This window comes from Pan paniscus, chromosome 5 (genome assembly GCF_029289425.2).
Source record: "Pan paniscus chromosome 5, NHGRI_mPanPan1-v2.0_pri, whole genome shotgun sequence".
Taxonomy (NCBI): Eukaryota; Metazoa; Chordata; class Mammalia; order Primates; family Hominidae; genus Pan; species Pan paniscus.
In genome coordinates, this window is record NC_073254.2 from 169,834,997 (window position 1) to 169,849,049 (window position 14,053).

The 14,053-nt window shown below is 41.9% G+C and overlaps 1 protein-coding gene across 2 annotated transcripts in view; it reads right to left on the minus strand.

The window, feature by feature from the left end:
• Window positions 1–2,207: 2,207 nt before the first annotated feature.
• Window positions 2,208–14,053, minus strand: part of LRP11 (LDL receptor related protein 11) — a 45,211-nt gene continuing 33,365 nt past the window's right edge. The window contains exons 6-7 of one of the 2 annotated variants that reach the window (XM_003811513.6): window positions 9,682–9,777; window positions 2,208–4,115 (exon numbers count right to left, since the gene is read on the minus strand). In XM_003811513.6, the coding sequence (XP_003811561.3) occupies window positions 3,961–4,115; window positions 9,682–9,777 (251 nt within the window). In that variant the 3' untranslated portion in view covers window positions 2,208–3,960. The remainder of the gene's footprint in view (window positions 4,116–9,681; window positions 9,778–14,053) is intronic. The other variant, XM_008963906.5, reaches the window with a different exon arrangement.

The following is a 14,053-nucleotide window of genomic DNA, read 5'->3' on the forward strand; positions in this document are numbered from 1 at the left end:
GTCGAACTCCTGACCTCGTGGTCTGCCCACCTCGGCCTCCCAAAGTGTTGGGATTACAGGTGTGAGCCACTGCGCGTGGCCTTTTTTTTTTTTTTTTTTTTTTTTTTGAGATGGAGTCTTGCTCTGTTGCCCATGCTGGAGTGCACAATCTCAGCTCACTGCAACCTCCACCTCCTGGGTTCAAGCGATTCTCCCACTTCAGCCTCCCAAATAGCTGGGCTTTACAGGCTTGCCACCATGCCCAGCTAATTTTGTATTTTTAGTAATTTTTGTATTTTTAGTCTCACCATTTTGGCCAGGCTGGTCTCAAACTCCTGACCTCAGGCGATCTGCCCACCTCGCCTCTCGAAGTGTTGGGATTACAAGCATGATCCACTGCACCTGGTCCAATTTCCCTATTTTTGTAAAAGTTAACATTATTTTTGTATTAAAATATTTTGAGAAATTTCCTAAATTTTGAAATAACTTCATAAAAGGATTTAAGCTGAATAATACTATAAATTGATCTCCTTCCAATTTGCAGGGTGATGACATTTTAAAAACTGATGTGATTTGAGAATTAAAATAAGTAGGAAGGAAGATATGCTTAGACCTAAATATGGGAAATATAGGAGAAGGCTCAGTTCTAACCAGTCAATTCCCAAAAACATTCAGCTTTGGGATGTCGAACCTTATTTTTGTCCTTGGTGGTTTTCTATTTAGCTGGAGAATCTGTGTTTATCCACTAAAGTAGCTATAACTTAAAATATTCATTTTATTTTTAGAATACTAGAATCCAGTAGGTCGGAAAATGGGGACAGGAACAGAAAAGTCTGCAACACAGATGCTTAAAAAGCCAACGAGATGAGAAATTTGTGAATGGCAAACTGCAAACTAAGCTTCTCCCTCTTTGTATTCAGCTTGGGCAGTTCGTTAGAAATTCTCGTTCAATTTTAATCTGAAAAGTTGTAGAAAACCTGGAGTCCAGAAAACAAAACATTAAAGTAATTCTGCTAGGAATAAAGTGGCATAATCCATTTTGAGAAAGTAAGCCAAAACATGAAATTGTTTTGAGATGCTATCGTTGAATTTAACAAGGAGCCCAAATTACAGAATCTCAGACTCAGATGCTGTGTTAAGAGGCATCATCAACATGATGTTGAGGGAACATCTGAAGGTAAGGATGGTGGCTTGTGTTCTGGGGCACAGCACACCTGTTTGTTTACAAGGTGAAGTAATCAACAGAGTTGGCCTTGAACAGCAAAATGGAAAGGGAAATAGAAATATGCATCTCGGCCAGGCATGGTGGCTCACGCCTGTAATCCCAGCATTTTGGGAGGCCGAGGTGGGTGGATCATCTGAGGTCAGGAGCTTGAGACCAGCCTGGCCAACATGGTGAAACCCCATCTCTACCAAAAAAAATACAAAAATTAGCTGGGCATGGTGGCGCACACCTGTAGTCCCAGCTAATCGGAGGCTGAGGCACGAGAACTGCTTGAACCTGTGAGGCGGAGGTTGCAGTGAGCTGAGGTGAGATCACGCCACTGCACTACAGCCTAGGCAACAGAGTGAGACTCGGTCCCAAAAAAAGAAAAAGAGCATCTCTATGTGTGGGTCAAAGGAAAATCTAGTAAAGGGCAATGTGAACAGCCATCAGTAACTGAAGAGAGGTGTTGCTGAGTGGCACTGAGTTGTGGGGCCAGAACACAGGTTTTGAAGTCATTGGGAGCAAGATGAAAAAAATCCTGTTATTTTCCTACGGAAGAGAATGTATTGGGTACTCAGCTGATTTGAAACAGTAAAATGCTGTGGAAGGCTGGAGGAGTAGCTGCTATCTACTAAGAATGAAAGGAAAAAGTAAGTAAGTTTTAAGTGTTCAGGAGGAGTTAGTGAGCCTTAGGAAAAGATATGTAAAGAGAGAAATTGTGGACACCTTTCCCTTTAAAATTATGTTTCCACTGTCTTAGATGCAGAACCCCTTCAATCAGATAATCTACAGGTAAGATCACTTTTAAAAGTCACATTCAGTCTACCTGATAATATAAATATTTTGTAGACCTTGATTCTCCTTCCCTCGAGTATGCTTTATGTGGCCCTGGGCATGTCACTTTCTCTAATACTCAATTTCTCCCGTTGTAAAATAGGGTTGGTATGATTGAATCCAAATAATGCAGTAACAGCTCAGTCAATAATAGCAACTTATGATTATATTAAAAGGAAAAAAAGCCTTAATAATAAAATACAATTTATTAAAGGAATCATGTTTACATAGATACAGAACATCTTGGATATTTCAACACCATAGCAACACAGAATTAATTTCTTCATGTATAAAAGATGTGCTGAAAGCTGCATGCCTCATCAGTTTTTATTTTATTGGTTATGGCTATAGTTGACATCTTTCCATATAAAAACAAACTGCACAGCATCACATATAGAGTACAGACATCTTAAGTTCATTCACAAAGTTAATTTTTCTAAATTGCCCTTCAAAAATTTACATCTTTGCTCAATTCTAAACATTCAACAAAATTAGCTTCCCAAGAAACAAAAATGATACCCAATTTCTTTGCTTTTCTAGAAGTAACTTTCTATTTGTTCATGTATTTTGATATGTTATATTCCCCACCCAAATTAAACCCTTTGTTAAAAGAACAACCTACTTTAGGTTCAGTCTAAAAATAAAGTGTACTAGATTCTGGAGTGTTTTTCAAATATTTAAAAATATTTGCCACTTATGGTAAAAAAAAAACGTGAATAAGAATATCATGTGAGTGTAGATAGGCACCATACTATACATTCCTCTCAGAATCATTTCTAGAATGTGTATAATCCCGGCATTAAGTGATGGTGGGAATGATTTGCCTTTAAAAGCCTACAAATTAAAAGGGGAAAGATGCTAAGCTAGATGCTGGTTTTCTATAAAGATGAATTTGTGAAAAACTGCTTTATGGTCTAGAAATACGTAAGCCTGGCATTAGCTGATGGCACATTCTAACATTTTATAGCACTAAAAAACATCGACTCATTCCATTGGATGAAAGCCATGGTGACATTTTTACAAAAGCTGTACCCAGGAATCCACTCAACGTCCTCTCTTCAATTGTCGTTTTTCATCAACAAAGGCTATATATATATATAAATGAGTTGCTGTGCTCTCACCATGGAGCAGTGTTGACTTGATGTAACGAAGTATTAAACGTTCTCCTTGCTCTCTTTGCCTTCAACTAAGTTTCTGTTAGTTTTTGGCATGCCAGATTCTCTGCTTCCATCTTGATTTCCTATCTCACTGCATGACCATCTTAGAGCTGTTACTAATTCAAAGTCTGGGTTTTTTTTCTCCCAAAGGTCAGTCTAAGGAGGCAGCCACCTATATGACATGATGTCAGAGGGATTAGGAAGGACCCACACTCACCTTCCCTAAGGCTCACTGACTTGTACATAAGGTTTATAATTTAGGTATACCCACCCTAAGTAACATCTGATTGAAGGCATGAACTCGCTTGAGATCCACTCTCAGAAACAGGTTTAGAGGGGAAAAGAAAAAGAATACTGGGAGCTTCAAGGAGGAAGAAAAGGGCCACAGAACAAGGGGAAGCTGGGCCTATAGCAGTCCAGCATGGTAAGGGGCCAACAGTTGGCTTCTAAAAGGTAATGGGTTAACACAGTCATCCTAATACCACCTCCTGAGATGCTGAATTTTCTCTCAGCTAAGTACACATTTCTATTTTCAGGGACAGCTTACATAAATCAGAATTATATTTTTAGGAATCTTTAATCATGAATTCCTCTCTAAATTTCAAAATATTTTATGACTTCCTAAGGAACATTTTTTTACAATAAATAATAAAGAAAGATTTGGGATTTGCAGAATCTTCTGGCCCAATTAAAAACAAAAGAAGCTGTAAATATCCAGAACTTAATAGATGTATAAATTATAAACAAAACATGTCCCTGCCCCAAGGTATTGAAATTACATTACTATAGATACATCCCATTTATGAGGTAGTCCGATTCCTCAGATGTAATGGGACGAGCTTTTTTCAGTTTCTGTTTCACCAGTCGTAGTCGGCATGCAACCATGAGAAGCAGCAGAGCAGTGATAGCCAAACCCAGCGCCAGGGGTAGCACTGCACCTTTGAGAAGGTTAGACATGAAGAGGGCAAGCCAGTGATTAGTCACAGTGACAGCTACTGGTCACTATATGATACGCGCTTTGCATGCACTATTTTATTTAATCCAAACAAATTGTTATTAGTATTATCACTATTTTGCAGATTAACTAAGGTGTACCAAGGTTAAGTAATTTGCTTATTTGCCTAGGAGGCTGTAAGTTGTAGGTTCAGGTCCCAAACCTAGACTTTTTTTTTTTTTTTTTTTTTGAGATGGAGTCTTGCTCTGTTGCCCAGGCTGGAGTGTAATGGCTCAATCTCGGCTCACTGCAACCTCTACCTCCTGGGTTCAAGCGATTCCCCTGCCTCAGCCTCCCGAGTAGCTGGGATTACAGGTGCCTGCCACTGTGCCCAGCTAATTTTTGTATTTTTAGTAGAGACGGGGTTTCAACATCTTGGCCAGGCTGGTCTCGAACTTCTGACCTCGTGATCCACCTGCCTCGGCCTCCCAAAGTGCTGGGATTACAGGCGTGAGCCACCGTGCCCGGCCAACACAGACCTCTTTAAAATCAAATTCTCTACCAGCTTCCTACAAAATTTGTATGGCATCAATGGGTACACATACTACCATCTGATCACTCATATCCAACTGAAATAGGCATTCTGATCACGAAATTTTTTTGTTGTAGTCATTGACTATATTTATGAATTCATACATGATCATTCTTCAACTAAGTATGAACTAACTCCTGATTTCTTGTTCTAGTTAGGGCTTAAGAAATTTATTTCCTTTCTAAATCCAGGGAACTGACTCAGTCAGTAGAACCTTTGTTGAAAACTAACTTCCAAATATGCTGGTGTGATTTTGGACATTAAAGGAAAACATTTCTTTAGTTTTTCCTGTGAGGTGGATTCTAGACACCAGAGTAGAAGTAGCAAGGCTTGCAGGAGTCTGGAAGGACAGGGTGTGCCAATATCAGTCTTTTTTATCAAGCTTAGCAGGCTCTATTTTTAGTCTGATCTACTGTGGCCAGGCCAGGTCTGGAGATTGTATGGTGGAACTGTTTTTAGCTGTAGGGATCTTGCCAACTGGTAGAACTAGAGGAGAAACATCTCCTTTGTGTAGGCTCATTCTATACCATTTGCTCTCATTTATTCATTCATTCTGCATTCATTAAAAGCCTTCTTCCATGTGCCAGACACTGAGCTAAGTGCTGATAATCCTTTTATTTGTAAATAAATACCACCTCCCTCAAGATAAGCTAAGGCCAAGAATACCAGCTTTATAGCTTAAATCATTGAATTCTCACAACCACCACATAAGTTGGTGCTATTATTATCCCCATTTTACAAATGAGGGAGCTAAGGCATCAACAATGAAGTGAGGGCCAGGCACGGTGGCTCAGGCCTGTGATACCAGCACTTTGGAAGGCAGAGGTGGGCAAATTGCTTGATCCCAGGAGTTCGAGACCAGCCTGGGCAACATGGCGAGACCTTGTCTCTACAAAAAATTATTAGCCAGTTGTGGCATGCACCTGCAGTCCCAGCTACTCGGGAGGCTGAAGTAGGAGAATCACCTGAGCCCAGAAAGTTGAGGCTGTTATGAGCCATGATCAGGCTACTGCACTCCAGCCTGGGTGACAGTGTGAAAGCCTATCTCAAAAAAAAAAGAGAAGTGAGGCTGGGCACAGTGGCTCATGCCTATAATCCCAATACTTAGGGAGGCTAAAGCAGAAGGATCACTCGAGTCTGGGAGGTAGAGGCTTCAGTGAGCTCTTAAACTGTACTCCAGCTTGGGTGGCAAAGTAAGATCCTGTCTTCAAAAAAAAAAAAAAAAAAGAGAGAGAGAGACTGAAGTGACTTGTCTAAGATTGTTAAGTGGCAGAGCTAGCAAATAACCCCAGACAGGACAGCCCCAGAGCCTGTGGTTCTATCCACTATGGTACTCTACTTCTACAAAATGTAAATGAGACAGTTTTTGAACGAATAAGTCTGGGTAGACAGACATTTAAATGGGAAAAAATGCAACAAAGTGTTATCCTTACTATGATAGAATTATATATGAAGCATAGATGTATTAATAAAATAGGTGGTCCATCTACCTGGTCTGTAGGATTTTTGCTTGAGTGATTTTGATGTATGATAGAGACTGTTGGGTGGCTGAAGGAGGTAAGTTTATTTTTTGACATTTTCAGATTGAGATGCCTATCAGCGATCAGGTGGAATTTTCTCTTAGGCTTTTGGATTAGCTGGGCCTAAATATGTGGGAGCCTTTAGCATAAAGGTGGTAGCTGCAGTACGATAGGGGGTAGGACAGCCAGAGAGAAAGGAAGAAGAAAGGTGAGCCAGGAACAAGGTCCTGGGAAACACCAGCATTTAGAGGGCAGACAAAAGCAGAGGACCAAAAAAAACAGAAGAAGACCAGTCAGAGAAATAGGAGGACGACCGCCATAGTAGGGAGTGGGCTTTTGGAAGCTGAGGAAAGAGACGTCCAAGAAGAAAGTCCTCAGCTGAATCAAATGCTAAGGAAATGTCAAGTGAGGTGAAGCCTGGAGAGCCCCCTGGATTTAGCAATTGGTAATTCATTTATGGGAGTACAGAAGATGGAGGATGCTACTTTGTTTCTTTACATATTAAGAAATCTGAACATGATCACAGTCAGGAGAATGAGCCAGTAAAGAAACAGAGATGAAAAACATGGGAGAGCTAGGAGATGATGAGAAATGAACCTGAGGAAATCAGGGGCTTTAGCCAGATCAGGGAGAGAGAACTTGGAAAGAGGGGACACCTCTTCCTTTAGTACTGGAGGGGAGGAAGAGGGGTGAATGCAACCAGATGAGTTTTTACATTTGGGGGGCAGGTAGCTGAGGAAGTTCACTCCAGACAGTCTTGATTTACTGGGCTTAAAACTGGTCCCAGGTATAGTTGGCCGCCTCTTGAAGGCAAGAGGACCTGGAGCTGATGACACACTCATGGCACTTCAACTCTGGGGTATTTTTAGAATCCCAGGTAAAACTCCTGAACAAGATTCTCAAGAACAGTTTGAAAGTGTCTGGTTGCCGGAGGAGGGGATGGGAAAGCTGCTTTAGAGACTGTTAGGTATCAAACAAAGTTCTGGAAGAGGCCAGCATTCCTCCAGAGAATTGTGAAAGATACAAATCGGTGATAACCCTATGGACTGGAATTGGATTCTATGGCTGTCTCATTCCATACACAGCAGTTCTGGAGGTGTCAAGATGGCTGCCTGGTCTCTCCATGCCAGCAGTTTGGGGCCTCAGTAGCTACTACTGCCTCCTAGTCTCCACCTGATGAAAGAAGTTCTGACAAGGCTAATTGGCCCCAAGGTGTCATTCTCCCTCCACCTTCCTATAAGTTGCATATGTTACAAAGGAACAGGACAAAAAAAGAGACTTTGGTCAATACCCACAGAAAACCCCAGGAACCCCAAATCATTTCTCATGAATTGGACCGCAACACCCAGCCCCAGTCCGGGGGACTTGCTTAAAGATGAGCATCAGCATTTAGGCTAAAGGGTTATGAAGCTGTGGTTGAAGATGCCAATCCCAATGCCGGGACTCAGGTTTAGCTATGGTAACAATAAAACAGACGAGATCTGGGAAAATGTTCTATTTGCTAAGTCAGATATGAGGCTGCTGAACTGTCTGATCTGATTCCTGTTTAATGCTTTTATGACAAGGAAAATGAAATCTCCCAAAAGTACTTGCCAGAATATTGAAAATTATTCTTGACTTTTAATATTTAGTTGGCTTAGTTTGGATAATTTGAGATTTACAACTTTCTAGCTCCTTCTAAAACACACCATGATGCTATTCTCAGTAACCAGCTAAGGTGATGAATTATGTATTCTGTTCATATGAATGGGGGTGACATTTAAAATATGTAACAGGCTGGGCACAGTGGTTCACACCTGTAATCCCAGCATGGTGGGAGGCTGAGGCAGGCGGATCACTTGAGGTCAGAAGTTTTGAGACCAGCCTGGCCAACATGGCAAAACCCCATCTCTGCTAAAAATACAAAAATTAGCCAGGCGTGGTGGCATGCACCTGTAATCCCAGCTACTAGGGAGGCTGAGGCAGGGGAATCGTTTGAACCCGGGAAGCAGAGGCTGCAGTGAGCTGAGATCGCGCCGCTGTACTCCAACCTGGACAACAGAGTGAGACTCGATGTCTCAAAAACAAAACAAAACAAAAATATGTAACAACCAGAATAGGCAACAGCCAACTAGAGCTGAGACTCTCTGGATACATATGTGTGGGGAGGCAAGAGGCAGGCTGGTTTCCCTCTTCCCTTGATAGGGGACAGGGCCCCTTTTATTCAAATATCTTGGGACAGGCTAAGTCCAGGAGGCCAGCAGACCAAGGGGGTCACCCAGGTACTTGACATCTGGATTATTCTTAGCTATCTATTGTTTAAACATTATATTTTAATATTGTCCTGATATTATAAATAGGGTAAAAAGAAAGTTTTCTCAATGTTTATAACTTAAGCTTATATTTTGTTCTTCTAAAGCTTCTTTTACTAGTTTGTGGGATTTAAGACTAAAGCCTGCCTTTCTAAAGGATGGTGTCCAAAGTCTTTTCTTCCTAGTTAAAATCAACCAAAATTAAAGAAATTATTGTATTCTTCTTCCACTTAGTAAATATTCTACTTCCTACACCCTTCCCTCATTTCTGCTGTCTTCTGTCTTTGTCACTAGGGCACCTGGAAAGAGAACTAGGTATTCTAAGACCTTTACTCTTCTTTCATCGTAAATAACTGAGTAATAACTGCCATCGTTTCTATATTTGGCTCATCATATGAGCCACACAGTGCATTCAATGCCTGAGATTAATTATCCCATATATTCTTCTCAGCAACCCTATGAGGCAGGTATTGTTACTATCCTCATCTTACGAATGAGGAAACTGAGATCCAGAGAGATAAGATAGCCTGCTCAAGGTCATACAGTTTAGTGGGTAAGTGAGAATTTTTTTTTTTTTTTGAGACGGTCTCACTCTGTCACCCAGGCTGGAGTGCAGTGGCACAATCTTATCTCACTGCAGCCTCGACCTCCCAGGCTCAAGTGATCCTCCCACCTCAGCCTCCCTGGGACTACAGGCGAATGTCACCACACTTGGCTAATTTTTGTATTTTTTGTAGAGACAGGATTTTGCCATATTGCCCAGGCCGGTCTTGAACTCCTGAGCTCAAGCGATCCTCCTGCCTTGGCCTCCCAAAGTGCTGGGATTACACGCGTGAGCCACTGTGCCCAGCTTTGAGCAAGGATTTGAATTGTGGCATCTGACTCTAAAGCTTGTGTTCTCCCACCATGCCACAAGTATGACATTTTCCACAGGTGTCACACCTGGAAGGGTGTATAGAAAAGGCAGCTGAGGTCCAAAGATGGAAGGTTACTATCAGGAGCCCCAAGACGCAGTGCAATACAAGCAACGAGGAGACAGTTCTTTCGGTCCACTGACGGACTGCTCCTGTCCTGAGCTCTCATGGCCTCACGGAATATCCTCAGCCAGAGGGCATGCAGTTCTGAGAAGACTACAGTCTGCAAAGGGTTTCCAAGGTAGACGTTTACCTGTTTCTGGGGCTGGGTGTTCCCCTCCTCCTCCATCACCCTTTGACTCAAATATATAACTTTCCTCTTTTCTGTTCTTCCCTGAGGAACTACTATCTGCAGAAAAGAAAGAGAACATATATTGAAGGTGTATGCATCAGAAACTTCAGGAAACAAATGTGAAAATACAGCCTTATTTTTTTTTAAGATGGACTTAGAGAAGAACTGTTTATTTCTCTACTAAACAAAGGCCTGTGTTTGATAGTTAAGCAGTAAATAACTAAGGTGACCCACTGAATAAAGCAAAGTACGCAGCTAATATGAAACCACCGACAGAGAGAGCGGAAGACACACCCTGCACCGGAACTACCACCACGCCTCTTGGAGAAGGGAAATCTCAGGCTAGAAGAGTCACAGGGAGTCTCTGGATATCACGCCATGAAAAGCAGAAACCAGAAAGGTTTTTCTTTGAAGAATAAGCAATGGGCATATATAAGGCATTTAGACATGCTCTTTCTCTTTCTCACCACAACTCTGGATGGCAGGTATAAATAGCTCAATTTTCTTTCTGGTTAGGCTCAGAGTCAGGTTCCTACCTAGGTTCACACAAGTAAGTGGGTCACAGGCCTGGGATGCAAACTGGTTTCTTGGTAGAGACCAGTACTTCTAATTTAATGATATATTACTTAACTATTAAGTTATAATACTGAGGGGGAAATTATTATTATTTATTTACTTTTTTTTTTTTGAGACAGAGTCTCTGTTGCCCAGATTGGAGTGCAGTGGCACGATCTTGGCTCACTGCAACGTCCACCTCCTGGGTTCAAGCAATTCTCCTGCCTCAGCCTCCCGAGTAGCTGGGATTACAGGCGCGTGCCACCATGCCTCGCTAATTTTTGTATTTTTAGTAGAGACGGGGTTTTGCCATGTTCCCCAGATGGGCTCAAGTGATCCGCTCACCTCAGCCTCCCAAAGTGCTGGGATGACAGGCGTGAGTCACCATGCCCAGCCTCAAGTGGGATTTTTGAGTATTACAATGCTTAATGGCAATGAATTAGAAATAATCTACTGACAAATTTTATTGAGAAAATTTTTAAAGCTTCTTTACTCATATGGCATCAACATAAATGTTCCTAATTCCTACAAATGAAATAAGACTATTTAAAGGTAGTATATAAAATTCTTTGGTAACTTGCATTTTGCAAATTTACTAAGTCACAAAGTTGGCCAGGTGCACTGGCTCATGCCTATAATCCTGGCACTTTGGGGACAGTCTACTGTGTCTTGTTACTCTAGAAAGTTCCATGTATGTTGGTCCTACATACAGCCAATAATTTGGGCTTTCTCCATAAACTCTGAGCTCAGACAGAAGGAGAGAGATGAGGAAAGCACAGCCATTGCTCATAGGCTGCAGGATCAGATTTCCCTGCAAAAAGAGTTCTGTTACTGTCCAACTCACTGCAGTAGCCACGACAGTGGTCACCAAGGACCTCTCCAGCTACCTGGATTCTCTTATATGATACCTGATCCCAGGCCAGGTAGTTCTATAAGATTGTATTACATAAGGGCCACACGCAGTGGCTCATGCCTGGCCAACATGGCAAAACCCTGTCTCTACTAAAAATACAAAAAAAATTAGCCAGGCATGGTGGGCGCCTGTAGTCCCAGCTGCTGGGGAGGCTGAGGCAGGAGAATGGCGTGAACCTTGGAGGCGGAGCTTGCAGTGAGCCGAGATCGCGCCACTGCACTCCAGCCTGGGCGACTGAGCAAGACTCCGTCTCAAAAAAAAAAAAAAAATTAGCCAGGCATGGTGGTGGGCGCCTGTAATCCCAGCTACTTGGGAAACTGAGGCAGGAGAATCACTTGAACTTGGGAGGCGGAGGGTGCAGTGAGCCAAGATCGTGCCACCGCACTCCAACCTGGGCAACAGAGTGAGACTCCTTTTCAAAAAAAAAAAAAAAAGATTTTATTATATATGATTCTGGCCTAGGAAGCTATACTAGAAGTACTGTAAACAGCTGCTGACATAGGAAAGCACTATTTAATACAGAAAAATAAGACCATGCAGCTTTTTTATTTTATTATATTTTTACTGCTAGTAGACAGACCAGAGTGCAATTTTTTTCGCAAGTAATTTTTACACTTTTTCTCAGGGGTGAGGTAGTTAATAGGTACATATTTAACCACTGCTTTTATGGTGCAAATTTCATGGTGTTGATATCCATATTGAAAATATGAGTATGTTTTATTTTCTTTTTTTTTTTTGAGACAGGGTCTCCCTTTGTTGCCCAGGCTAGAGTGCAGTGGTGCAATCTCAGCTCACTGCAGCCTCGACTTCCCAGGCTCAAGTGATCCTCCCACCTCAGCCTCCCAACTAACTGGGACTACAGGTAAGCATCACCACACCTGACTAATTTTTCTATTTTTTTGTAGAGATGGGGTTTTGCCATGTTTCCCAGGCTGGTCTTGAACTCCTGAGCTCAAGCAAGCCTCCCACCTTGACCTCCCAAAGTGCTGGAATTACAGGTGTGAGCCACAGCACCTGACCTAAAAATATGAATATTTTCAATAGCATTTTGAAGGTTCAATGTAAGCCTTGTTTAGATTACTACAGAGACTCCAGTGAATGTTCCTGAGCTTTTGCTTGGTAGAGATATAGAAAACATTACTGTGTTTTAAAGTCAATAATGCCTGATTTTTTCAAATGCCAGTTGCTCGTGGATCTCCAAAAGAAACACAAGATTTGTTCTGTAGAGATATAAATCAGTGATATGCAAAACAGTCCATCCAGCAGCCGCACACACAAAACTAGCAGCCCTGAAACAGCTTGGAAATCAAATTGCTAAATTACCTAAAAACCACTTGTGGCACTTCTCCCTTCATCCCTTTCCTCCTCCCCCATGCCGTACTGCCAGGTTAGCTTGCAAAGGAACTCCTATGCATTCTGCTTTATCTCTCTCTCCAATAATAAATTTGGAAGTGGGAAGATCACATGGTGGGAAACTCAAGTCCTACTTTTTAAAAATAATAAGCCAGGGCCTGGGCATGGTGGCTCACGCCTGTAATCCCAGCACTTTAGGAGGCCAAGGCGGGTGGATCACTTGAGGTCAGGAGTTCGAGACCAGCCTAGCCAACGTGGTGAAACCCCATCTCTACTAAAAATACAAAAATTAGCTGGGAATGACGGCACACGCTTGTGATCTCAGCTACTTGGGAGGCTGAGGCAGGTGAATCGCTTGAATTTGGGAGGTGGAGGTTGCAGTGACCCCAGACAGCGCCACTGCATTCCAGCCTGGGTGAGAGAACGAGACTCCATCTAAAAAAATAAATAAAATAAAACAAAATAAAAATAAAAATAAAATTAAAAATGAGCCAGGAATAAAAACAAAGTGCCAAAATTCACCAACTCCCGATTTTTTTCAGAGGACTAACTGGTTTGTCTTTCACCCAATGAAAAAACATAAGATAACTGCATTTACAATGTTCACCCCACTGTTTCTTCCCAATGAAGATGAGAGCTTGCTCATCTTAATTCTTAAAGGAATGCAGTACTGGAAACACTACTGCACTATTTCTATTTTTTATTTGAATTAACTGCCTTATACACTTGGCGCTCTCTTACCCTGGTTTCCTAGCGAATACCACTGGACTTGAATGTTCTAGCAAAAATTCAAACAGCACTAACATTTACTGAGAGACATCAATTATATTTACATATAATATCTCATGCAATCTTTGTAGCCATATTATGAGAGATTATTATCCTCTTTTTTTTTTTTTTTTTTTTTGAGACAGAATTTCACTCTTGTTGCCCAGGCTGGAGTGCAATGGCGCAATCTCGGCTCACTGCAACCTCCACCTCCTGGGTTCAAGCGATTCTCCTGCCTCAGCCTCCCGAGAAGCTGGAATTGTAGGCATGCACCACCACGCCTGGCTAATTTTTGTATTATTAGTAGAGATGGGGTTTCTCCGTGTTGGCCAGGCTGGTCTCGAACTCCCTACCTCAGGTGATCCACCTGCCTCGGCCTCCCAAAGTGCTGGAATTACAGGCATGAGCCACCGTGCCCAGCTGAGATTATTATCCTCTTACAGGTAAGGAAATGAAGTTTAGAGAAGTTGATTACCTAGTAGCTAGTAATTGGTGGTGCTGGAATTAGAACCCAGGACTGATCCAAAGCAGTTTTCCATTGAACCATACTGCTCTCAAGGTCACAACTAGCAAATACGAGTTTTTTACTCCAAGAACCAAGTCAATACTATATTTATTTACTCATACCCAGGCAAAATCACACACTTTTAAATGATTTTTAGGAAGGTTTTGGACAAAGCTTTATTAAGGATGCAGTAGAGAAATTGGCTAACTGTACTTGCAAAAGGGACCTAACCTCACAGG